Source organism: Pocillopora damicornis, chromosome 2, assembly GCF_964200805.1.
Source record: "Pocillopora damicornis chromosome 2, jaPocDami1.2, whole genome shotgun sequence".
Classification (NCBI taxonomy): domain Eukaryota; kingdom Metazoa; phylum Cnidaria; class Anthozoa; order Scleractinia; family Pocilloporidae; genus Pocillopora; species Pocillopora damicornis.
Window position 1 is genome coordinate 23,918,530 of NC_142671.1, and position 26,135 is coordinate 23,944,664.

General features: G+C 36.7%; 3 protein-coding genes and 1 long non-coding RNA gene across 7 annotated transcripts in view; 1 reads left to right on the plus strand and 3 right to left on the minus strand.

The window, feature by feature from the left end:
• LOC113671922 (NFX1-type zinc finger-containing protein 1) overlaps window positions 1-7,313 on the minus strand; it is a 22,163-nt gene extending 14,850 nt beyond the window's left edge. Inside the window, exons 1-3 of one of the 3 annotated variants that reach the window (XM_089195207.1) lie at window positions 6,948-7,313; window positions 4,825-5,015; window positions 80-1,761 (exon numbers count right to left, since the gene is read on the minus strand). In XM_089195207.1, the coding sequence (XP_089051333.1) occupies window positions 80-1,724 (1,645 nt within the window). In that variant the 5' untranslated portion in view covers window positions 1,725-1,761; window positions 4,825-5,015; window positions 6,948-7,313. Of the gene's footprint in view, window positions 1-79; window positions 1,762-3,381; window positions 3,522-4,163; window positions 4,296-4,824; window positions 5,016-6,947 lie in introns of those variants that run through there. The other 2 variants (XM_089195209.1, XM_089195208.1) reach the window with 2 other exon arrangements.
• LOC149050400 (uncharacterized) lies at window positions 4,932-26,115 on the plus strand. The gene is made up of 3 exons (XR_016183328.1): window positions 4,932-5,035; window positions 5,350-5,399; window positions 25,985-26,115. It is a non-coding gene; the product is annotated as an uncharacterized LOC149050400 (long non-coding RNA).
• On the minus strand, window positions 7,821-12,133 carry LOC113668928 (extracellular calcium-sensing receptor). Its single transcript, XM_027184940.2, has one exon. The coding sequence runs from the start codon at window positions 11,608-11,610 to the stop codon at window positions 8,779-8,781; it is 2,832 nt and encodes a 943-aa protein (XP_027040741.2). The 5' UTR covers window positions 11,611-12,133; the 3' UTR covers window positions 7,821-8,778.
• LOC113668471 (neuronal calcium sensor 1) lies at window positions 14,518-25,313 on the minus strand. 2 transcript variants are annotated; one of them, XM_027184405.2, is made up of 10 exons: window positions 25,162-25,313; window positions 23,123-23,281; window positions 22,682-22,744; window positions 19,660-19,781; window positions 19,232-19,301; window positions 18,938-19,008; window positions 17,712-17,819; window positions 17,147-17,251; window positions 16,574-16,636; window positions 14,518-15,532 (listed from the first exon to the last, which is right to left on the minus strand). In XM_027184405.2, exons 1-10 carry the CDS (start codon window positions 25,235-25,237, stop codon window positions 15,485-15,487), a joined length of 885 nt encoding a protein of 294 aa, XP_027040206.2. In that variant the 5' UTR covers window positions 25,238-25,313; the 3' UTR covers window positions 14,518-15,484. The 2 variants fall into 2 exon arrangements, with proteins under 2 accessions (XP_027040206.2, XP_027040279.2); XM_027184478.2 differs by lacking the exon at window positions 25,162-25,313 and adding an exon at window positions 23,670-23,946.
• Window positions 26,116-26,135: the final 20 nt, after the last annotated feature.

The window sequence follows — 26,135 nt, forward strand, 5'->3', positions numbered from 1 at the left end:
AAGGATTGAATGGAAATGGTTAGCTTGGGGGCCAAAAAGCAATCAATCGCTAAATTTAAGGAAAAAAAGAAACTATTACCAGCTTTGGCACTTTTTCTCTTTTGCACTGCCTCTTTTTTGCATTGTGCAACTTTCTCCTTACTCAACAGTTTCTGTTGCTCCTGCACAACAGAGATCACGCTTTGATCTTGTAACTTGCGAGTATTTACCAGCCCATGGAGTTTCTCCATCAGTGGGTACTTTTTAGTTGGGTATCTTTTAAGGATCTCTGTCTGCACTTTAGCCATTTCCCTGATTGTTTCCATAGTAAAATGCTCATTTTGGGATGTCTTCGATTTCTTCCCAGTTAGCTGGTTCAGAATGGCCAGAGCCCTTCGGTTGAGTAACCAGGATGATGATAATACTTTAAAAAGCTTCTTCAGGTTGCTGGAAGACTCGGAATCACAAACTTTGGCCAGAAGTTTCAATAGGACAGCAACCGCTTCATCTTTGATTTTAAGTTGTTTTGTAAACAAGGATGAATGATCTCGGATTAACCAATTAATGATTTCTTGTGGAGTTTTTGTGAGGAAACCTGTCATAGTATTGACTGATGGAGGCTTTCTTTGAGATTCCAATCTGTTAATTGCTTGTTTTGCTTTGCTCGAAGGGACTCCTTCCTTAGTCGCGGACACGATTTTCACGTGATCACTTACAATTTCAGTTTCTCTGCTACGTGCCTCGTTTTCCGACAGGTTGTTGTTACCATTGAGAACTGCACTCTGTCTTTCGTTTGCCAGTCTCTTTTCTTTAGGAATTGGTCGTTGTTTCTCTTCACTCTCTATCCTTACAGTTTGGCTTGTTTCGTTTCGACTTTGATTTTCTTTTTGGCTCTGGGCAGTTTCTCGATCCTTTATTCTCTCTAGCCCTTCCTGAGCTGCACGGAGGGGGGAGCTCTCCCCAGCAGCACCTCTTGACCCTGAACGTCTACTCTGCCGATGAGAAGTCCTCCCTCGTTGTCCAAACTCGTCTTCCTTCCGGCTATCTACTATCATCGCATCACCTTGCACATGACTTTGAGCCATCGTAACATCTTTGCTCCCCGAGGAATCAACCGTCTTTGTTCTTCCCTTGACTTTCTGGCTTGGTTGTTTTTTCTTGTCGACAGTATCTTGCTTCTTTGTTACTTCTTTTGCACTACTGCTCTTCTGCCCCTCGGTGGCTGACTGTGAAACACCAGCAATACTACCAGCTTTCTTTAGCGAATGCCTATGTTCTTGCTTTTGAATCCCATCTCGGCTTTCACTGTCTTTTTCTGTCGCTTTACCTGGCAGTCTATTTTGTAACTCGGGAATTTCACCGCTGTCTGCACTTTTGTTTTTTTTGCGTTTTGTTCTTGAACGCCGCCTCTTTGGCGTTTTACGATTCGTGTCTTGTGCCCCTCCTTCTACTGTCGTATTCTGCTGCTCATTGTTCAAGACCGTTGAACTCTTGTCAGCCCCTGATGTGCCTTGTTCTCCTCTACCCTCTGTTCCATCATCTTGCGCATATTTTGAGCCAGGATCGTTTAAGGTCTCCATCAAACTTTTGCCAGCTACTGTGGACCCACCTTTCCTTGTGTCCTCCACCTGCTTTCTTTTGTGACTAAATCTCTGGCTCTGAATAATAGGTTTTTTATCGTGGCCTGTCTTCTCGGACTGCCCATTTGTGGTTTTACCACTCTGGGCATTTTGAAGAGTGCTCATACGTGAGCGAGAGACTTCAGGACTTTGTATATGGTTTCTGGGAAAAAATAAAAAAAATTACCATGACCAGTTTGTCCAGGATTACTTCCATTATTTTGGCCTTTGTGGGGTTGCTCAGGGTCCAAGCCTCTTATTCGCTCGATATGCAGAGAAACAGCGTTATAACGTGTATGATAACACCTTTTTGTGCGACTGTGAATAAATGAAAGCGACCTCACAATAATGAACATTACTTGAGCAGTAGTGAAAATAAGGCCTGAAAAAAATTCAGGCTTGTACGGCATTTGAACCCATGAACTCTGTGATACCGGTGCAGTGCTCTACCAACCGAGCTAACGAGCCAACTGGGAGCTGGTCATTACGTTGGTATCATATAAACCCGTGAATTGTCAAATAAATGACTGTGAATATATGAAAATCATACATGTGAACTGCGGAAAAGACGTGAAAATGAAAGCGATCTTCGCAGTAATGAACACTATTTGAGGGGTAATGTTCATTACTGCGAAGATAGCTTTCATATTCACACCTTTTGGTGTCTTTGATACAGTAAATGAAAAACTGGACACAATAAATAAGTGTAAAATTATGCTGTGTCACATACAGTGCGTTTTAAGTTTACCTTGTCCGTAACAAAACAGTGAAATATTGAAACAACATTGTCGACTCTACTCAGCTTCTTTAACATGTCCCAAACTCAAAGGTAAACGTAAAACTTTTGCTTCAAATGTACATCTGCATCAGAAAGCATGTCCATTGTAACTCAACAAAACTCTCTGCATGCAATTCTCAGTGCAAAATTTAAACAATGGAAATACTGGCCAACTACTGAATTTATTATTCAAATTAGTTTATTTCACTTCAAAACCTCACAGACCTGATCGACTAAAGGTTGAGGTATGCTAATATAGTAGGTAGGATGATTTTCCAAGATCTTGATGCAAACACAGTACTTCGAAATACTGTTGGTTTTTTTTTTGGCAGAAGGAAGAATCGTGTAACTCATAGTATGATAAAACTGCTGCATCTAATAAGTACCCCTAGGTTAAGCACTATTTCAGCAAATTCGGCCACCAAACACCAACTAACTACAGTGAGAGGAGACAAAACATGTCTTTTTTCCTTTATATATAACCAGAAATTTTCGTTGCCACGCTGGTAAGATAATGAGAATTTTAAATTGAAAGTTAAGCTCTGAATTCAAACACTAGTAAATATTCCAGTTAAATATTTTTAGCCATGTTGAAATCAGTCGATAAAAAAAAATTCAGCATTGAGTACAATACTTTACAGAATCAGAAGTCAATAATTGAAAGCCTTGTTACTGCTTTGCAAGAACTAAACAATGAATTCTCAGAATATGCATGTTGACTTCCGGGCCATTTCTGGGAATGTTCCATTTGGGTCTCTATTTATAAACTTTGGGAAACGAGGGCTGTTTGCGGTCTTAAAAGAGATTTTCTTGGAATCAATAACTGATTTCCGGTAGTAATTCTAAGAATACAAATGTCTTAAACCGAGTATAATATATTTTTTATGGCTTTTCCGCGAAGATCCTTCGTAAGGTTTGCTTATAAATAAATTCATTGCGTATAACTTAATACCGGTAAACGCTTTTCAATTCGCGAATACTATTTCAGACTAAACACTCACTTACCAAAGAGTGTGTGGCATCCATGGTCAGGCCTTACATTGCCCTAAGAAGGCAGCGAAAGACAACAAACATCTACGTGCAACAATAGCCAGAAACCTCCCCTCTAACTGACCGACACGAGTGAGAGTATGCATGACAACTAATACACTATACAAACACAACTTTTCGAGGAAAGCAATTTTTACATCCGCCTCTTTTCGCAGAATTCTACGAAATGATTAAGACGTCACTATATGCTCAACATCATTTCAACCTTGGTGTATGTTATCAAATAGCAGTGTTGCTGCTAGTGACCTGTGTTCGGATTTCAAAATCAGTGCAGCAGAAGCAAAACTTGAAGCAATATTCATTACGGTCATTTGTCGTTTCATTTGTGCTATTACCATGCTAGAGTCTTTTGAAAAGCTTCAACATTGATGACCTCATTGTTTCAATTCTTTGAAATTAGCTGCTTGAGAAAAATTAGAGATAAAGCTACCGCTATTTGCTGTTCTAGAATGTCATGCAAAGGCCATAAGCGCCGGAATGTCGTCATTTTAAAGCCAACATTCTAACAACAGTTAACGACGGAGATCTAAGTCGGCGAACGTCTGCCTAACCAAAGAAATATTTGTAAAAATCGTCTAAATAATATCAGCTTGTATCAAAATGTATGAGGTGGTAGAGTTAAATGCAAATATATATATAAGGACTACCCTAACCATGTACACATGCATGGTTGATAAACAAGCGAAATTATACGGACGCCTAGAGAGAACATACTTTCCTGAGACGTTTTTGCTTACCTGGGTAATAATGTTATTATAGTTTCCGTTTAAAGGGCAATAGGTATAAACATTGTGCGTGAATTTGCCGGTAATCTTGAGCGCTTCCCGTTTAAAGAAATCAACAGCTATAAGCTGAAATACCTCTTCGGGCCTAATGAACAAGTTGTATTCATTGCGCATGCTTGCTCGTGTTAGATCACATCTTTTTTAATCAGGATGAATAACACTGAATGTGGTCGGATCTTTGTGTGTTTCGAACTTATGTTCTTCTATGAACTTTTCTAGGATACGCTTATTCCCTTTATTCAGTTTCGACAAAAGAGATCGATCTGGGATTCAACAAACAACAAAATCATCGTTGAAGCCCTAAATATAACGTGTCGCTGTGAGTCCTTAGCAAATCTGAAAATTGGAACTAGGCTGTGAAAGTATTTTGCGCGTTTCAATTTCTAAAAAGTTTTCGGGTCTAGATAAATGCATGACTCTTGTCACTTTCTCGAGGAAATTAACAAGACATAAAGACAGAAGAGAGTCACAAGCAGCATGTATTTATGCTATCTAGAATATCTAAACCCACTTTAGGTGTGTATCCAAAATTTCCATAGTAATCCATATTACAACGTCCTGAGAATATTTATGAACACATCTTATTACACAAAGATATATAAGATTTTGTTACCGTGTTCCACCTAAATCGCCATCTTGCACACTTGCGCAGTCAGTGACTGAGTGAGGGCTGGGACTGACGGCAAGTTTTCGTTCCCAGAGCCACTCGAAGATTTTCTGGTCGCTAATGTGGGTTATGAAGGATGGCTATACTTGTGTAATTATATATCTGTTTGAACGTCCAGCGCTCACCTTCTAACTGCGCTAAAATAAAAGAGATAATTGTGAGTGCAATAAGTAACGTAAACAAGCTATGTACAACAAGAAAAATATTATTTAATGAAGCTGTTCCCAAATGCAGCTGATCAATGTTTCCAGCCAATGCATTAACAGTTATAACCTCAATGAATTCTGCTCAAAAAAGGTATGCCAGAGGTAGCTAAGAAAGATGGGAAATGTTCTTTTAGGATCATCGTATGGAGTGTCTTGAATTTCGTGTTCTTTTACATAATAACGACTTCGGTGTTCTCTTTAAACACTATCATTTATCCATCACTAAATGTTAGACATTTCAAACACTGTATGCTTTGTTTGACAGGAGAGGCCAAGAAGAACCACAAGTTGGACAATAAAAATTATTTCATAAAGGTAAGTTACAACCATTTATAAACACCCTTGGATATACAGACCCTCCCATATTGGATGTCTGACTACAACAATACAGGTTTGCGAATATTTCTTTGATCAGTGTCATTATGGCTGATGGTGATTAAGTGTAGACCTTGCTCTGATTGCTTTGGTTGTCCAAAAAAGGTAGAAGCAAATTATAAAGGTGACGTAATGGCCGAGTCTTGGCCATATACAGAATGCAAAGGAACAAATCTGTAACTTACATCAGACCCCTAACAAAATAACAGTGCTCACAACATTCTAAAAGGGTTTTCAAAAACCAAGTGATCTATCATTTCCAGACTTCTACAGTAAATCATGTGTCACTTATGTAACATGCATAACGAATAACTTATTCAATTGCCTTAATCTGCTGGTAGCTCTTCTTCATTATTAAATATTTTTGAATATGGTTTGTAAGAGGCAAGCTGGATTAAACACACAGATATACATGTTTCAGGCAGTAACAACTTGCATTGTATTGGCAATACCCCTTTACATCCAGTAGCTATTTCCCAACAGTTTTCTATCGAAACTGAAATGATATATCAGGTTCAAGAAAACTGCTGATGACAAACGAAACGTAATCTCCCAATATGTTAATTTTGCAAAAAAAAAAAAAACTTGTTATTTTTAATACTCTGGAATAACTTAAATGCAGAAGGTAACTTGAAATGATAATCACGTTTGATATGACACTCTTCAAGTTTCGTGAAGTGGCATAAAATGGCTGGTACGTCTTCATTCATTACTTTTTAAGCTCTTTCCCAAAAGATTGTCTCAAATGAACTGTTAGTGTTAGAATTTGAAAGGTAGCTCCATGTAGCTGCGATGTGCCAGTTTACGTAAGGTTCAAGTTCCTCGCTGAAAGCCTCGCCTTGCAAATTAAAGCACTAAATAACAATTCTTAAATGACGGCAGTAAGTTAAAAATAACAATGAATGTATCCTTCACTAGAGGCACTACTTACAATAGAACGCAGCTGTAAACAATAAATGAATGAATTGCTGAATAAGAATATTTTGCCACCCCTGGGATTAACTTATTTGGCTGTTTGTTTCTGTATCGTCATAAAATCTTGCAGAATCATTATCCAATCTCAGACGATTAACTAACAATAATGCTTTTGGATTGGAACAAAAAAGTTACGTTAATAAATTAAATGTACAAAATGAAATGTTGAAAATATTATTTGGTTCATGAAATTTTGAAGGAGGAAATGACCTTTCAGTGCATGTCTGGACAAAACCCTTTGCACGTTACCTTTGCCAAAGGAACTAAATGTTTTCAATATTTTTCTATAGAAAATTGTTTCTTAGTTTATGTCAAGGTACCTGCTGAAATGCTTATTATGGAACACAGATGTGGAAAAAAATTATAGGAGATTTATTTTACGATCTTGAATATGTTATTTGTGAAAGGAAATATTTAGTATTCCACATTACTTAAAATTATTGCATAATAATTCATGCGTAATAGTTCTCTGACAGCCTCTTGCAGCAACTGATGATGTTTTAAGTTTCTTACCTGAGAAAATGATAACATCACAGTGTCTGTGGCCTCATGAATTACAAACGGTTTTTCCATCTTCAAAAACATTGGAAGTCCTTCATTCGTCAGACAGAAAGCACCACACTAAAATTCATTGAGTTTCGTACCTCGAGTGACGCAAAACATGAAATACATCTTTCAGTAACCTTTTTAAAACAACCACCGATTAAGATTATTTATGGACCAATCAGCAATGAAAACTTAGAATTCTTAGAAATTATGCAGTTGCTTCCGGTATATTGTTTTCGCGGAAGTATACTGCAAATTGTCCTTCAAATCTCACGCCAAATGTCTCTAAAAAAACCCGATGAAAGCCACAGTTGATGCTCGCTGGTTAGTTCTCTTAATAGTGAACCGTATCAATTGACTGACCTTTTGTAAATTCAAAACAATGTAAAGGGCCAATGAACACCTTTACGACAATTCGTAGAACTTCATAACCAACATCCGCCTCTTTTCTCGGAAAAAAAAAACAAAGATTGTCTATTGTGGTAGACAAAGATTGTGGTGGTTGTGGTAAACAAAGATTGTCTATTGTGGTAAGATGTCTAATTGTTTATTAATTAGTTAAAATGTTTAAGCCAGTGGAGATATTTACGCATGAGGATAGAGCAAAGAGTCCAAATTTACCTTTTTGATGCACAAACGGTAAATTTTGAATTTGAGACAAATCGTCAAACCGCATCTTATTCATTCTATAGAATGCGGACCTCGGCGACTTAAATTCTTTCAGAAGTTCCATCCATAGCAAAGGTTAAAAAAGATCTCTTAGCTGATAGATTTCGCAGACTTTCAACACGCCACAGCGGCACAGAAGAAAAGGATGGTAGAAACTGCAAAAGAGATATCTTTTCAAACCCTGATTTTTAATTTGACATAAACAAGCTTACAGGTTGCATAAAACTGAAGCCGTGAATACAATATAATTTAACTAGGATAAACTAAATACAAACAAACGGCAAAATTCTTACATTGATATCGCCTACATAAACTGTCAAAGAGTGCTTTAATAACAGAAAATTGCGCCTAGCGCAACTCTAGCTTAAACTAAGCTAAGAAGGAAACCGGGTTTTACATAAGGGGAATGCATAACTACGCTCGGTATGCAACCGTACGAAAGTGAAGGTGTAACTGATGACAAAACGATGACAAACTAATCAAAAATATTAACGAGGAAGTATGAGACAACAAAACAAAAATTATTAACTAAATACTAATTCCAAAAATAATTAGAAAGCGATCAGATGTTACACTGCACAGCCTTTTTCTCTTTCTAAAATTATCTATGATAGTTCCACCTGAAGACATGATACATTAATTAAGCTGATTAGATATACTACTTAGGGTAGAAGGTCTGTGTATTACTTATTAAATCAAGTGCAAATGTCTAACATCAAACAATTATGAAAATTATTCACTCCGTCTTACGAAACCAGAGTCGTTAGGATATCACATAAGGAGAAGAGATTTAGAGCCTTAAAAATCAAAGCCAGCCGAAGATTTATTGCTCTCTTTATGGATTTCACTCCCAGTAATCAAATTATGTTCATTCTTGTCAAGCCATGAAATCAAGATTGTTATGGCAATAGTCCACCCAATGTACTGTCGTAAGTTTAACAAGAGAATGAGCATTGTTAAATATAAACACTAATTTTGACCTAACTGAGGCAATGATTGTAAAATCGTACGACCAACGCTCACTGCAGAAGTCATCCCTTCATTCGTCACAACCGGTTCGGGAAAATTACGCCTTGAGGGTAGAGGGGAAGGAACAATGAGCATTGTTCATTAAAAACTAACTGTGACCTTACTGAGTCAATGATGGTAAAATCGTCCGACCAATGCTCACTGCAGAAGTTCTTCCTTCATTTGTAACAACCAAGTCGAGAGAATTACGCCTTGAAGGTACAGGGGAAGGAAGTGGTGTTATTCGGGGAGGCGTCCCACTATTGGAAGAAACAACTACCCCTGCTTTCTTCATGGCCACCATAGTTGTTGCCCTGAATGCCTCAGTAGTGTTGTTTTCAGGATGAAAGAGAATCACGCGAAGTTTTGGAACGTACATGATGCACAGAACAGCATAGCCTGAACTAAGAATTCCTAGACAAAACACGAAATTGCGCGTCGAGCCTGTGCTGTCATAATAGGCGGGAAAAAAACTCAGCCAGAAAATACAAAACGCAAACATGGCGAAACAGATGAATTTTGCTTCGTTGAAATTTTCAGGAAGCTTACGGGCTTTAAAAGCAAAGTAAGTGCATAGCAGGGCAATAATCAAAACGTACGCCAGAATAACAATGTTTAAGAGTTCGTGAGATTCGTCGCAGCTAATTATTTGCCATCCTTCTCTTGAGTTGTCAACCTTAATCATGACATTGGGTGGATCAACAATCAGCCAAATCGTTGTCAGAATAACTGGAACTAAAGTCATTATGACCGCAACGATCACCTGCATCTTATTGCTGATGAGATAGCTGCTTGAAGCGGTCAGCCGAGACCTGGCTTGAAATATGCGCAGGAGTCTGTCTGTCTTTAACAGCATTATGGAAGTACAGAGGGTCAAAGGAATTGCAAAGGAGAATGGAAATGCTGTGCAGCCAGCTACTGTTGGTTTACCAATCGTCACCAACGGTAGAGCGAAAATAGCTACGATGCATCCCAAGTGCACGAACGAGAGCTCTCGATTGGATGCTTTTACCACAGCTGTGTTGCGATACTTGTAAAAAACTGCCAAGACACTGACAGATATAAAAACTCCAATAACAGCGAGTATGGCTGCACTAATCCCTTCAACATCTCCCCAGGAGAGGAAGTCAGATTTCAGTTTCACGCATTTGGTCCTCGGCGCGTTGGAGACGTAACCACTTGGGCATTTCCTACATTTGTCCTGTCCAGCCTTAGGCTTTATAAAATCAGTCTCGCATTCAACGCACTTCCAACAGCATCTCACACTTTCTTTGACCGGATAAAACCCAGCACGACACTCGTCTGAACAAGTTGAGATTGGTTGTTCTGCACTCCAACCATTCCACATGATCTTAGAGTTGTTACTGAGTGAAAGTTTACCATCAGTTCCACTCCAATTACCTATCTCAACAAATTTCATTTCGTTATTGCCAGACCGTTGGAGGTTTTTAATCGCGTATGATCCGTAACGCAGATCCCCTTTTTCATCAAACATGATTTGTGAGCCAGACCTTCCCTCGAAGGACACGTTTTTTAGGAATTTCAGGATGTCATTCGGTGTTATTTCATCAACAGAAAGGCATTTTTCACGTGCATCCAAAAGAAAACTGCCTCTATCCTTGCAATCCAAAATATTTTTCACAGCATGAGCGACTGCGTAAACAGCGTCCATAACATTTGTGTATTTATTCCGGGGCAGTAGATCACCAGTTGGAGGACCAGCCTGTGGGTATTTTGGACAGATTATAGTCATATTTGGATGCTTGGTCTTGTAAACGTACAATTCTCTCTCTCTTACATGGACACGGCTGTAAGTACTGTTCATTAAACCTTCCGTGTCCCAGCTACAGTTAAATTTTTTTGTCCAGTATTCCCACATCCACGGATTATGATCGGTATTGTTTGGATTTAGACTCTTCAGATGTTCTTCATATGCAGTATGCTTTTTCAGCAATGGCAACACTCCAAGCATCCCTCCTACGACGTTTTCATCCAATGATTCCAGCTGCCACGCGTCTCCCCAGGTTTCCGTTCCAATCCAAGTTTTGCCCTTCAACCTTTTACGGGACGCTTCGTTTAAGAACCCTAGCGCATTCGGCCTTTCGCACCATAAAATGATCACTCTAACGCGTGGCGTGCTCTTAAGAGACTTGATAATGCGACGTAGTTCATTTTGGGGCAGCGAGGGATTAAAAATTTCCTCCAGAGCGATGCAGATGTTCTTCTTTTTAAGTTCTGATCGCAAGGAGTCTAGGCCTGCGCGCCCGTAAGCGTTATCAGATGCAACGATAGACACATACGTCCAACCAAACTGTTTCAGCAAATCAGCAAGGGCTTGAGCCTGATACGTATCGGATGGTATCGTCCTAAAGAAAGAATGATACACAGTCTTATCACTGAGAAGAACGCTTGTAGAGGAGTAGCTAATTTGAGGTGTATTGTCTACTCCTAGAAGATTTGCTACGTTAGTGGATATCGGCGATGAGGCCGCTCCAATTACTGCAGATATAAGTGTCTGCTTGTCAGTACATTTGCAATACCGAGTAGAGCAATTCTTGGAGATAATTTTGTCGATAGTCGTATTTCCAGCATCGAGAACAAAGTCGAGGGTAGCTTTCAATGCCACAGGCACATCGTTGCATGAATCTTTAATGTCATAGCCCAAAGTAAAATTCAGTGGGAAGAAGCGGGGATCGTGGTTGATTTCATTAATAGTAAACAACATCGCTTCGACCCAGTTAACTCCGTAAAAATTGATATCGTATTCTTGTTGTGTCCCTTTACCCGTCGGTTGCATAACATGAACAGGAAACAACCCACCAAGAATCAAATCAGCCTCAAGGTTGGAGATCCTTCTCGGATTCTCGCAGTGTTGAACATGGTTAACTCCAGCTGAATGTCCTTTGCTCGAAGTGGTTACCAGAATACAGAAGACAAACAAAAAAAGCTTCATTGTATGCCAAGTATATTTTATCCTGTTACGTCGTTTCTTGTTTTAGGTTGCGCTAGCCACAAGGTAAAACGGCTCTTACGGCACGTCGACTCAGGGAACTTGAGACAGCGATGGCGATTCGTAGCGTGCCTCCAACATAGATGAGCACTATTTCACACAAGCCAAACCAAGAGTTTCAAAATATGCTTCAAGAAAATCGACGATGAGTATGAGTGACGTGAAAAATGATTAAACAAAACTATTGCCTAGGGGCATGAATAATCTCTGCACGTTTTTAACCGGCTCGACTAATAACATCTATTAAAGCCGAAAAGCATTTCACATTGATCCGGCATTTACAGCATCGTAACAAGGAGCAGTTATTCAAATATTTCAAGCGCGAGAAACTGCAAATCAGAAGTTCCCAATGTACAGTTTATTTGCAGATTCTATTTGAACTGCCTTCAAACACGACTCTACATCACTTCATATGAATATCATTTGTAATTTTTTTTTAATAACAAGGACAGTAAAAAAGATTCACTCCTAAGCTTCTTGTTCTTGTTTAATTACCTTCCGGGTGTGTGATTTTTTTCTCCTTTTTTCTAGATTCAAAGTGTAAATTCTGAGGTCCAGTTGGGAAATATTAAGAAACGGATATAAGAGCTCCTGCGTCATTAAGAACAAATACAGCCCTGCGAGAAAGTTGGCCTGTTTGAATAAACGCGCATGGAAATGTTCTCCTCACCAATTGGAAACAAGAAAACGAGTTTTCATGTTTGTTTTCTTGTCATGCGAGGCGGGATGTCGTATGAATTACTCATTCCCTAAGGCCTTTTGAATCAAATGAAGGGGAAAAACATCGTGCAAGAGAAAAGTTTTGTGTCTTGTTGGATAGAATCCTTGCGATTTGTTTCACTAAGTGAGTAGAGGGCAGCACGATTAGATTCGTGACGGTTCGCTAAAATGTCAGTGGGAGACAGCGATGCTATTAGTGCCTTTGACAATGGAACCTAATCCCTATGCAAATTGCCCTGAAGCTTTAATAGCTTGTCCGGTGTTAATCTTTTGTTGTTAGGTTCCGAACGTGTCGAAAGTAACATTTACCTTGATGACTTGAGCAGGTGATCAGTTTGATAATATGAACCCGCTTACTTAGCGCTTTATCTTACGCGATAATGCAGACATGATAGGAATTAACCGTGTAAGCACTGAGATCTTTTTGACATCAAATGCTAATGCAAGTTGTATTGCATATTCATGTTGCAATGTAAAATTTCAATTTATCATCATTAGTTACCTCTCTCCAAAGGTTCACGAAAATTGAAATGAATGAAAATGTAGAAATGATTAAAATAATTAAGTGTATATAGCAAAACAAATCCAGGAGAAGTACAGCTCTTTCTCCATTTTTCACTCATTTTGAAAGCACATCACGTGAGTTTTGTTGTTCCTCGTTTGCCCTCGTTTTTGAGAATGTGTTGAAAGACAATCCTCTATCTCTTTGGTTCGACCCTTTTTGCACCACCTTTCCGTCGTACTTTTTAATAACATAAGGATAACAGAGCCTTCAGGAAAATGACAGGTCATTTCCACTCAAAGTCTTCGTCAAATTAACATATAATTCAAGTATTCCTTCATGTATAACAATACACTAACAAAACAAAACAGATATCAACATTTCCTATATTCGTTTGAAGGTTATTATATAATTCAACACAAAAGTGATGTGACTTCTGTGTATTTTACCAAGAGATCCTTGATATTGTGAACTTCATAAAAGGAATTCCCAAAAAATTGAAAACTGTTAAGGCAAACAATAACTTACTCCCACATTATCTTAAAAGTAGTTAAAAATCCAAAAGGGAGTCAAAAACGCGGATCATTGGCTGTTTTCATTGATAATTTGACGTAGTTTCGGTTGCTGCTGTAATCCTTCCTTACCTAAATTAAATGAAAAGCAGCTTCTTTACTGAAAATAGAATTTACATCACGGTTGGTGTAATTTGAAGAGTTTGTCCTATTCACAATGGTCACTATTAGCTATCCGTATAAATCTTCCTTATCCTCAGTCATGGCTTTTCTCATTTAGTTTAATGGCTTTTCTCATTTAGTTAAATATCGCCTCTTTTCGGTTTTTCTATCTTACTCCGCAAATATTTTGTGGTCTCGTTCAAGATGTAGCTAGGTTTGCAGAGGCAAAAAAGTAAAAAATCGTAAAACATTTCATACTGTAGCCTCTATAAATTTAAATGAATAAGTTTCCTTGAGATTCTTAGAACTCTTAGGTTTCTATTCTTGTTTAGAGAAGATATGTGTTCAGTGATCGAGTTAACCCAGTGACGTTGTAAACTACTGCAAAAACCAACGATATTCTGTAATAAAGTTTTGCAAAGTAGGCTACACTGGAGTTTTTTCCACCAAAGAAGTAAACCTCTGGTCAGTTCTATGTTCAATCATTTTATGTTAACTTTCTGTCACCTGTTTACATTCAACCTTGCGTATGATTCTGGCGCACTTTTCTTTACCCGTTAGCCCCTTGGAGTGACTAGCATCTAATTTCTCCTTACTATATCACCCCTGAATCAATCATAAAAGTCGTGAGGATAGACGAGATGATCACCAACCAAAGAAGCTCTTGATTGTGAAACAAATTCTCCTTGTCAGCCTCTTTGGAAATGTATGGAGAACAGTATAGAGAATATACATACTGATGTTAGGGTGTAAAGGGTAAAGTTTTTTCGAACAAATCGAAAACACTGCTTAAGAGAGCTCAGGTATCACATCTCATTGAGCTTAAACACTGGATTGTACAGGAACAACTTTTGGCTTACTGTACAAAAAGAATCTGCCAGAGCCTTTTTTGTACTGTACCCAGAATGCACCATTGACAAAAACAACTAGCCATGAACAATTGGAAATTAATGCTGTGTGGAAGATCGTTTAATCCACGTTTATCAGTAACATCAACATGTACATAATAATATTTGCAATACTAAATATAGATACTGCATAAATAGGCACACTGCCTCGTAAAACATTTAATATTAGGTAAACAATACAATTCAAAATGCTAGCATCCTTACTGAGTTGCAATACCTCACCTCAGAATAATGTTGCTGTATATCTAAATCGGTTCATAAGACTTGACATTAAATATGGATTATAACCATAATAAATAAATTTGATTATAGCTATCTGAGTTTCTATATCAACTAACAAGAAAATTTGTTCTTCATCATTAAAAAAGTGATGGGTCCCACCACAGTAGATCAATTGACTACTATTATATTACACCTGTGAGAGCCACTACTCACAGAGCTTATTGAATTGGCATACCCTGTGGAATCTAAATTATACATCATGTCCTCATGATGATGGTTCATGATAAATGAAGTCCTAATTGCCTTCTTAAGTGATCCAAAGCTTTTACTTTCTCGTAATTTATTACTAATTTGGATTTTAAAAACACTTTGCCATGTTTTAAAAATTTTTGTCATGGTACCAGATTGTGGTACCACATAAAATTCTACAATTAATCCGAGGAAAGTTAAACTCCAAGGGTTTGGCTACATTAACCTTTTCATCTAACATACCCTCTTTTTGACAGTGTAGTGTTTCATTTACATAAAAGAATATTGTAATATCTTATATTGATAACTCCTGGTGCTTGGAAGAAAAACAAGCAACAACACTCATTATTATAATGACAACCTTAAATTATTAGTGATTGATTAGAACATCTTCAATTTCATATCAAAATTCCTGAGCAATTCCTTTGATAGCCATAAATAGCACAGTACTTTCTTTATAATTAATGAAGCATTAGTATTAATTAATAATAAATTAACATCAATTTGTCATTGCTGGTTATTTTCTTGTCTTTGTATTCTGTTCACCTAACAGAGTCAAACATTGCCAGACTTTGCTTTATTGACTCATCCTGAAAAGTCAATCAATAATAATTATCAAATATTAATAAATGAAATCCATCTGATGAGTTTTAGAAATTTGGAAGATTTCAGCCTGTTGCTTTCAAAGTGTCCCATAGGGAGACCAATGCACAGAATGATTAACTATGTTGACTCAGACACATTGTTTGTTAACAGATATTGCTGAGTATTTTTACAAGTTGTGCCATATTTTTAGGAGCCCATAGGGTGGGTCAAAATATTAACAAAGAACAAAAATAATCAGCCCTACTTCACACCAAAAATGTCTGATAAGTTATTTATTATCCAAATGCTTTATTTCATGCACATTTCTTAAAACATGAGAAAAGCCAGGCAGATTAAAGAAGCCTAGCATGTGTAGCTGAAAGGTTGACAAGTGTTTTTACAGTACAAAATAACCAACTGTACAATATTGCAGGATATCTGTACTAGATTTGTGCATTATTTGTACTCTCCTCTGTGCAGTTGGATGATAAGGAAAAATTATCCTACTTATATATTCCACTTTAACTATTAGTTATAAATTTCAAAAATCATAAGTATATGAATCAAAGGGTAATAAGTTTCTAAAGAAACTGATATGCTGCCTCAGTGAGGGGTAGTACAAGTTGCTGTAATTTGGTTCTATCAACTGAGTTGATGGTGTAAATTGGCCATTGTAAAGATCTTCTATAGCTGAAGTATCAACCATTAGCCCTTACCTTTCTTTCTAATGAACGGTCAATGTTTGAAATGTCAGCTTTAGTAACTCCTAACAGTGGCCAACTTACATTATCAACTCAGTTGATAAAACCAAAGTTTATGAATCAGAAACAGCTGACAACATCTTGTGCCATATGACTGGTTGATCATACACAGCTGTACAATGTACTGTTACCAACAAGTACATGTAAAATAAGTTCTAGGATAAGAAGTTATAGGAAGAAAGGAGCCTCACTTTGATGAAGACCCCACAATTCCTTCCCCACTAGATACTGCATTATATATGCATATAGACATGTCTTTATCATTCAAAGGGCATATGTCCATACCTTTTCACAACCTTGTAAAAATTCCTCTTCTGATATAACACCATCTTGATTCTTGTCCATTAGCTAGAGGAAATATTAAGAAAGTACATGTAGTACTAAATATTACACCAAACTACAATGGATTCGGGGTTTAGGTAATACTAAGTCCCAGAATCAAGAAATCAGACCAGTTGACAATCTTTAGTTAACTGATTTTGTTTAATACAATGTATATATATTTAGTTTCTAATCAAAATGACCACCCCTTCATTTACTCCCAATTGCTCAGTCATATTTAGAGTTTAGACCTTATTCGTATACAAATTCTTTGTTCAATTTTTGAATAAATTTTTTTTCTGTCACATAAATTTCAATAAGATTGTATGAAGCAAAGTGTAAGCTCCTATATGCCCACCCAGATGCTGTTGTAGCATAACACCTTCATGATTATCATTGGTAACATGTACCTCAGGTTTCAGGTTATGGGTAGGGCCCCATTCTAGCAGACATTTATAATGCCAACCATAGCCTTTAGTTTTAAATGACACATACACACAGTATAACTTGCTAAAACTATGTATGCTCATTTCCCACCATAAATAGTCTCTCCACTTGTTCATCAACACCCATCTCAGCACCTGTAGGCAGTGCGTCAATACCCATCATACAGTGCACTGAATGAACCACAGTAGCCATTTCCTATAATAACAATCATTATAGACCAAATGTTTATACCTTTATGAAAAAAATTAAATTCATTTTGCTGACAGTGAGGCAAAAGCCCTCCCTTTCCCCTTCTCAAATGTTTTTATGTGCATGTACATGTTTTACATCCTTAAAAAAAAAAAGTGTCTTTGATGTACAAATTTAAATAAGTACAACTTCACAATATAAGATTGACATGAAGATGGACTTCTATGCAAGAATTGGAAACAAAAAAAATATGAGTACTGGGAAAAACCTCAAAAAATTACATGCATAGTCAGAAAAGACTCGTTTTCTGGATTCTACCACTTTAAAAGTATTTAAGTTGAGTACAATGCATGTGCATGAACATAATCAACACTGGTGGTAGAATTTTGATCATACATGTTTGTATGTTTTTAAAAAATGTGTATACTAAATAAATAAAAGATTTTATGCATTTGTTTAAACCAACCTCTCTTGTTATGAACCCATCACCATCGAGATCATACAACTGGAATGCCCATCTCATTTTTTCCTCCCTACTGCCATAAAGTGACAATGACAGGCCAGTAACAAAGTCCTAGGAAATTAACAACAGCTGTCTTAACCCTTTCACTCCAAGACAAAATTTCTCCTCACAATATCAATACAATATCAAGCAGACAACTGATGAGAATGATGAGAAATATTAATTAGGGGATTATTAGTTGATCCAACACCAAATTCTCCAAACTAACATCACAAGAACTATATGGCAGACAGTAAGGAGAACCATTAATGAGATCTTGGGAGTTAAAGGGTTAAATAAGAATTTTCATCAAGCATCTTCTGACTATGACCACAGTGACTACTGCATTTGACAGTTACCACTTCTTGAAATGATAATAAGAATAAGTTCGCTACACTCATGAATAAATAATACATATTATAATTCAAAATAATAAAATAATATGCAGTAATTAGTGACATTAACACTGAACAAGCAGGAACAACCAATCTTACACATTTTAAAGTTCAACTGTGTTTTGTGCATTTGCTTGAATTGTAATCTTAATTTTACAAAAGGTTTCCACTTACAGTGAAACTCCTAAGTGAAAGAGGAATAATTTAGTGAAATAAAATAAATAAAAATCAATAAAATTGAGATCAAGAGGAGTGCAGCACAGCCATACACTTGTCTCACTTCTCTTGATCTCATTTTTATTGACATTACTAAACTATTCCCCTTTTACCTAAGAGTTTCACTAAGTGTGACATAGTCATACTCTTGTCTCACTATATAACACCTCACTTATGTTATTGTTTTAGAAAAGTTCCTGTATGTTTATTGTCATGACAATAAAATTGCAAAATAATATGAGTTTATATCAGCTTTTAGTACACACCAGACAAGTTAATATTACTTTTGCATGTGTTGATTTGCTAGTTTGGAGGTGACTAGCAAGTATTATACACCTCTGCTCAGACAATGAGGCAAAATTACACATAAAGAGTTTAATTTCTGATCATTTTTCAGTATATTAAAAGGAATAAACTTAGATTTTGGTATCTGTGTGGCATACATGTACATGTATATGAATAAAAATATTCACTGTAATGTCAATGAGAGCATTGGATATTTACCTCCCTGCTTTATAGATAAATGTACATATACAGGTGTATGTTTAAAAATGTGGTGCCTGTACAAAAATCAGTTACCTCAAAAGAGACTTTTCCATCCCTATCATGGTCAAACACATTGAAGACATGGTTTGCATAAAGACTTGAATCTAAAGAGAAAACAGATATTGAGCCAAGTGTACAACAGTATTGACAATTAGGAGTAGGTTGAACACTGTATGTGAAATTGTACTCTGTATATCGCAGTATAGACAGACAGACGCCTTAATCTAATTTTTAGGTTCAAGGTGGTCTTTTCAGGTGCTTGAAAGCAACCTGCTTTTCTTCTTGAATGATTAATTACTTAATGGTTATTTATATAAACTACTATACCTCCATATGGGAAAAACTGGGCATAAATTTTCTTAAATGTATCTCTGTCAACTGTGCCATTGGGACATTCCTGAAAAATGAGTGTAAATCAATTACAGTTACAATGTTTCAAAATACTCAGTGGTCTAAAAAATGCTACTTATGACTACACTTATCTCTGCTCTGTTGTAAACATGCACAATGCAGAAGGAACAGATAAAATGAACAAGGTTTTCAACTATAAAAGGTAATGCTTCCCCCTTATTCTTGAGCCTTATTAGCTTGGTGCTTAGAAACAAATCAGAGCACAGTAATTGAAAACAGTAATCCATCAGCTCATATACTTCCACCCAGAGTATAGGAGAGGACATCTAAGTAAGCCAATGAATCAGGTATTCACATTACAATCAAATTAACAGCCATATGCATGTTCATGTAAAGCCACTAACATTTTTAAATCCTCTGTACATCCTTTGTAATTCCTGTCTGGTGAATTTTGTATTTGCCATCAGCTCTTCAATTCCCTCCACTCGTACTCCAAAATGTAAACAGGCATCTCTACTTTCATTGTCTATATGAAAGAAAATGAAGACAGAGTTTGTAAACAGTCTAGCAAAGACCAACATTAGAAGGGACAAGAATAAGCCAGCAACTGGTCCAGATAAATGTGGTCATAACAAGTATTAAAACAAGTATCATATATCTTCAATGCTGTACTTTAACTATTGCTGAAGCCATTCCCCATCATGATTTCACTGGCCAAGACATGGATGTCTCTAAAATGCATTTGTATCATATCCATCTACATGGACACATAAATCTAAATGTATGAGTAAATAAATATAAAATGTAAAATATCATATAAAATATTTTGTGAGTAGTATTTGTTTTCAGTTAGCAATTACTGCATGTACATAAATATGCGCATGCATAAGTACATAGTTACACATTTCTATCAATAATTAATACTATTGTTATGTTCCTGTCTGTAATAAAATCTTAAAGCCACTTTTAGTTTGAGGAAGCTGGATCAATATTTAGACAAAAAAAAAAAAGAAGAAGACAAACCATCAAAAGTCATCTGATGGTTGTACATATACTAAATAAATTTTAAGGAATGACTGTATGTTTCTAATGGAAGATTGCAAACAAAGAGGCAAAAAAGCAAAGGGAAAATAGCGTACTGAATTATAAAAAAATCATGTTTTCATATTTAATTACCTACATAACAAGCGAAAATTTAGACCAATAGCCTTGCACATGTATAAATGAACATTATTTCGTTTTAGGGATGTAAACCTGCTCAAAGATTACATTGATTAGTAATTTTTAGAGTCCTCTGTGTTGTTGAATTCTAATCTTAGGAATAGAATAAAATATAGAACACATATAAATGCACTCATCCTAGTGAATAATCCAACCACAAGTGATTTTCAAATAAGGCAGCAGCCAGTGACAACATGTGGTTTGAATCAAATAAGCCTAAAATGCAACTTTAAAATGTCAACACATTTGCCTTCTAACATGCTCTGACATATGTTATGTTGCTATGTATAAAGTAATGTATATGAAAACCAAAAATTTCCCCGAGTCCTTGTACTGAATATAATCAAGATTAAATTAAAACTATACAGATTTGATTACAGATATGATCACATTATACATCAGAGACAACTCTTCATTTCATCACAGAACTAATGCAGATTCATAATGTGTACATGCACAATAGAAGTTCATTAATAATTCAACACAAGGGGGAATCATGATTATTCAAACCTGCTGAGGAAGAGGACGATGTTTTGAATTATTATAAGATTGAAAGTATTGGTGGTAGGATTTCAGGGTTTGACCAGAGAGAAAGGAAAGTTTTGCTTTGAAATAAAAACAGGATTTTATGTACCTGTTCCTGGTATTCATATGAAAATGAAGACAATAAAATTAAAACAAGGAACTGACTTTCCACTCTATTGAACATGAGTGAATGTATTTTGATCTGAAGATAAAGATAGTTAGCCAATTACATTTAAAACTACCCATAATATCAATAAATAAACACCATTTTACACAGGAGTGTAAGCAATTTATTGATGTTCAAACTCACATGTAGGAAATATTCACTACCCTGTTGCAGGAAGAGGGTGATATGAGTAAGACTAGGTAAGGCCATTATCACAAGTAAATTGTTTCTGCCAGACTCTCTCAGTCATTCACGTTAACATATCAAACCTGCCCAAGACAGCTAAGAAAGCTTCAAAGAGCATACAAAACAGACTTTGTTACTAAAGCACAGAAATGGAATGAAAGACTGGATGTTGAGCAAAGATATTTTCACCATTTGACATGTGATTTGCCAGAAATGCATTGTATAAAAAGTTGTTCCCACATGTATGATAGCAGGAAAAAAAATACCATTTTCCATTTCATCTTTGTGGGATATAATCATTGTCTAGGATTACAATGGGCAGATAAAAAAATACTATAATGAATATTGTGCTCTCAAAACATGGCTTATCTTGCTGCCAAATGACTGCATATTAAGATCTAGTTCAGAATATCAGACAGTACTGGCAAGCCAGATAATTTGTTGCAAAAAATGCATGTAAACAACAAGCACCCGACATAAAATTATCATCTACCACAACATATAGGGCATATGAAGCAATTGTTGTCACAAAAGGTTATCAATTATTTTTTTAAATTGTACTTGGTCTGTAAAATTCCCAAACCAATAGAATGTTTTCCATTGTCAAAGGTTACATCAATAGGTCTACAGCAAAGGAAAATCACAATCGAGCAGGTTAAATAATTTTTAAACAAAGTGAAAATTTTCACCACATATAATATAGAAGTCAACAATATTTCCACACAGCCTCATACTCATTATACATGCAGTTCTTGGATAAAGAAAACAATTGGTTGCTTTTGGAACGACAGCTTTGTTTTAGTACGGCGCGAGGTTATACGGAAATCTTTCTCAGAAGTCTTGAACAGTGTGTGTAAATCTGCAGTCAGAACTGAACACAAACATGATATGTTCGACTTTCAGTAGGTTAACGTTAAATATAGTTGGAGAGAGAATACTGGTGCATGTATAACATACATGTTCCATACAAAATGTCTCCTGAACATGTAACTATAAACAAAACAAAGATGAATCGAATACATTTTGAATCGCAAAAAGAAAGAGCTACTGTAGAACATAAGACTAAAGTAAATTTACGATACAACATGTCTCCCCAACGTGTAAATGTAAAGAAGATAAATTAAATTATCAAACACTATGTACATGAACTAACTTACTAGACAAATGTATAAACTTGCTGTGCAAAAAAAAATTTGATTATTGGTCAAATTCCCACAGATGCACCCCAGTTATATTGCATTTAATTTAGTAAGCGTATAAATCACAGCCCTTGACAAACCTTGGGACTTTCATTGGTTATTTACGGGAAAACAAGCTCAACTTCTTACCTGTAGACGACCCAAGATCCGATTTCGTGTCCAATCCTCTCTTTCCACCTTTTCGCCGAATGCCTGAAACAAGACGAAAAGTCAGCAGATCGGCCACGGCAATCTCAGAAATTTGCAAAACAGTGTGAGAAATGCTTACTTAAGAGTCTGCTTGTTTTTCCTAAGTCCTGACCCATTACTTAAAAAATCCGTAGAAGGTAAAATCCCGCAGAATATCTCGCAGAACGTAACGAAATCAGCAGGTGAAGAATAACAAGAACTTGTGCGCATGACACTTTTCTGTTTTGGAAAAGACCGCTGTAAATGACTGTAGGTTTCATCACCCCCAGACCTCTTTCGCCATTCGTTCCCTCTTCTTTCTTTGCCTTTAGTCCACCTATACCCGTAGTCTATTAATGCATTCGTGATTGTCAAACCAGCTTGAGCTGCCTTTCTACTCACCGTTGACGACTTGCTTGAAGTGCGCAAACTTGGACAGACGTTCATCATGGGGAAATTCGCATTCCTCGTCGCCTAAATTATTTTTGCAGCTTGACTCAGGACTCTTTCCCTCCAGCATTTGATCTTTCTCTAAGTGAAGTGACGAACTATGTTTGGAAACTAAAGAGAGGACGCAAAAAAAATTGAGGCGAGAAGTGACACGTGCACACGTAGTCTACTATCGGTTGCTTGCAATTGACTAGAATTTCTTTTAAATATACAAGTTTTGAATCGCCCCATTTACACTGTAAGCCACGCAAGGTAATACGAAGTCCAGAGGATTATTAGTTTTCCCGAACTAGTATTCTGGAGGAGTGAAATCCGGAATTTAGTAACGTTCTCAGACGTGTAATTTGAAAAGTGCACGGTTCAACAGCCTGAAAAATCAATTTCCTCGAATGGCTTGTCGATAGCTATGCCTTACTTCACGATTATAGATCAAGGTAGCTTAACGGGCAATAGAGACAGAGAGCTTGTTGCGATACGATCATGAGTGATTTGCACTCACTCAGATAGAGTTTTCAGAGAGTACTGAGATAGCTTGACCTTCCGTGAAAACTCATCGATGTGTTCTCTTCACTCCCAGCTCTGGAAAAAAATTCTTCCCTTCTCCGGCAAGACAAATAATGACTGCGGAAAATTATCCGAGCAAATGAAGAGCCGTTATTGTTAAATTGTTGTTCATTTTTACCATTCTTCAAGCGACGATAGAAATTTGTCGGCCACGAGTTGTTCTTGTCCTTGGGTTCCTTCAGAACTTGGTGGCGCGTACTCGCTCGAATGGCAAAGGAAGTTTTTCACTAATTTTTAAATGCACCGCCGCAGGGCAATTTCTGGATGCTTCTGAAGCTGTTCGCGTTCATGACGCTTTGAATAGACAATAGGTATTGCCATATGTCAATGCTGTTTGAATAGTATTGTATACAATACAAGAAAAATATACTTCTTTATCTTATCTTCATCTTTTTTTTTCCATTCACTGATGCCACATCAAAGTTTCTTTCAGAACTCAGCTGGATGAAGGTAGCTGTGTTCACCTTGTCATCCACGATGTTTTCCAAAATTAGTGAATCACAGAGTCTATCAAGATTTCTCGAATAACATTAGGTTTGTTAATCGTTTATCAGTTGAAGACTATTTCACTCGTTCAGTATCTGACTAAAACGAAATTTCTGATAGTCTCTAACCTAAAAGCGTTGATGTCAAGAAAAATTTAAGAAATACCGTTAGTCAGCAAGACAGACGTAGCTTTTACAGCAATTTCAAATTTCAACCTCAAGCGCTGACTATCTAATTGAAGAGGTGTCTCAAGTTGTAAACAACTCAGCTCAACTCAGCCTCACGGAATTTTATAAAACCAATTATAAATGAGAAGTTATGAAAGAAATCTTGTATGATAATCACATCACTTCAATTGGACGATGTTCGTTTACGAGGTTTGTATTTGCATACGGGTGAATCAATATTCAGCATCGCTTTCCTTTTCTCACTTCTTCAATACGAGGATCTTTAAATATGACACTGAAGTTGCAAAATAAATTAAAAATGAACTTTTTGCTAGCAGAGGTAAAAGCCCTTCAGTTTCGAAAGAAGATGCCAAGCAGATACGAAGACACAAAGGAGAAAACACATGACACCATCGAACTTCTTCAGGCGCCCTTCTCAGGGTACTCACTCGACAATTAGACAACTGTCAAGAATCATACATTCAAAATATGCTACCATTGAATTTAAGCCTCAGAGTGATTATGTCAAAACAAATTATATTTAAGTGCATCCATTTTAAATATGAACGAAGGCCGGCTATTCTTTTTACATTTTCTGTCCACGAAATGTCGTTTTCCGCAGATCGAAGCAGAGCAAATTTAAGTGTAATATCGTGTGTCGTGACTGTAAACATACATACGAGATCTTTGAAAATCGCTCGGCAGCCATGGTAGAGTGGACAAACTTTGCTCGCGGCAATTGATTTGCACTTCAAGGAATCTTGTAGAACCTACCTTGAAACATTGTTTTGTTTGAACTCTCAGCGCCGCCCATTCCGTCCCATGATGTTGAGATGGATGCGTGGCTCATAACTATCTTTCAGGTCCTATTAATGTTTCCTTGCTTTATTTCATCCTGGCTGCATTCTCTTTAAGAAATGAATAAATAATTGATGACCCCAAGAGCAGGTACACACAAGTAGATTTTAACATAATTATCATGATGCACTACTATGGCAACTGTCAGTCCCAATAACAACCCCGGGTTCTCAAAGAGTTCTATAACAATTGACAAGGTTCCTGCTGTGGGCAGTATCGCATTAAAATCCCAAAAGCATTGTGCAAGACTAGTTCACAACAGTAGGTGAATAACACCGCTTTTGTGATTAAATCTCTATCACCTTTATTAAACTTCAAAAAGGGCTTTCAGCATCGTCCACTATTCTAAAAATACATCCTCTTTGACTGAGTACTTTTTCCATCAAAATATTTGAAAACAATTATAAAAATTGGATGTTGGAGTGAATTTATACCATAACCTTGATAAGAGTTGAACGCATAAGTAAGAAAGTGCTTTCCAACCGGTTGAGTAAAATGTTTAGGCTTGCATCGTGATTTTCAGCAGCGTATATGTTCATACTCAACGTAGTTAGTATGGCTGCGAGGATGTGCTATTCCGTGGATCAAGTGTGGCCGAATGACCGAAATTATACTTTAGAAAGTCAAAAAATCGTGGCAACCTCAACCTTAACTTATCATCGCACTTTACGGCTCTACTGCGGTTAGTCATTTGTTCCAAGAGACCATAAAATTATCTCTTAGTTGCTTCCATTTGCAGTTTGTGGGAGGTGGACATCCCTAATGCACCAAGAAGAATCCGACGAGTGTCACTTAAGTCACAAGGCATGGTGTGACCACCTTGCATAGATTGACTTCAAGAGCATTTTCAAATTTTATTGTGAATAGTAAACCTCAGATAACAGTATAAT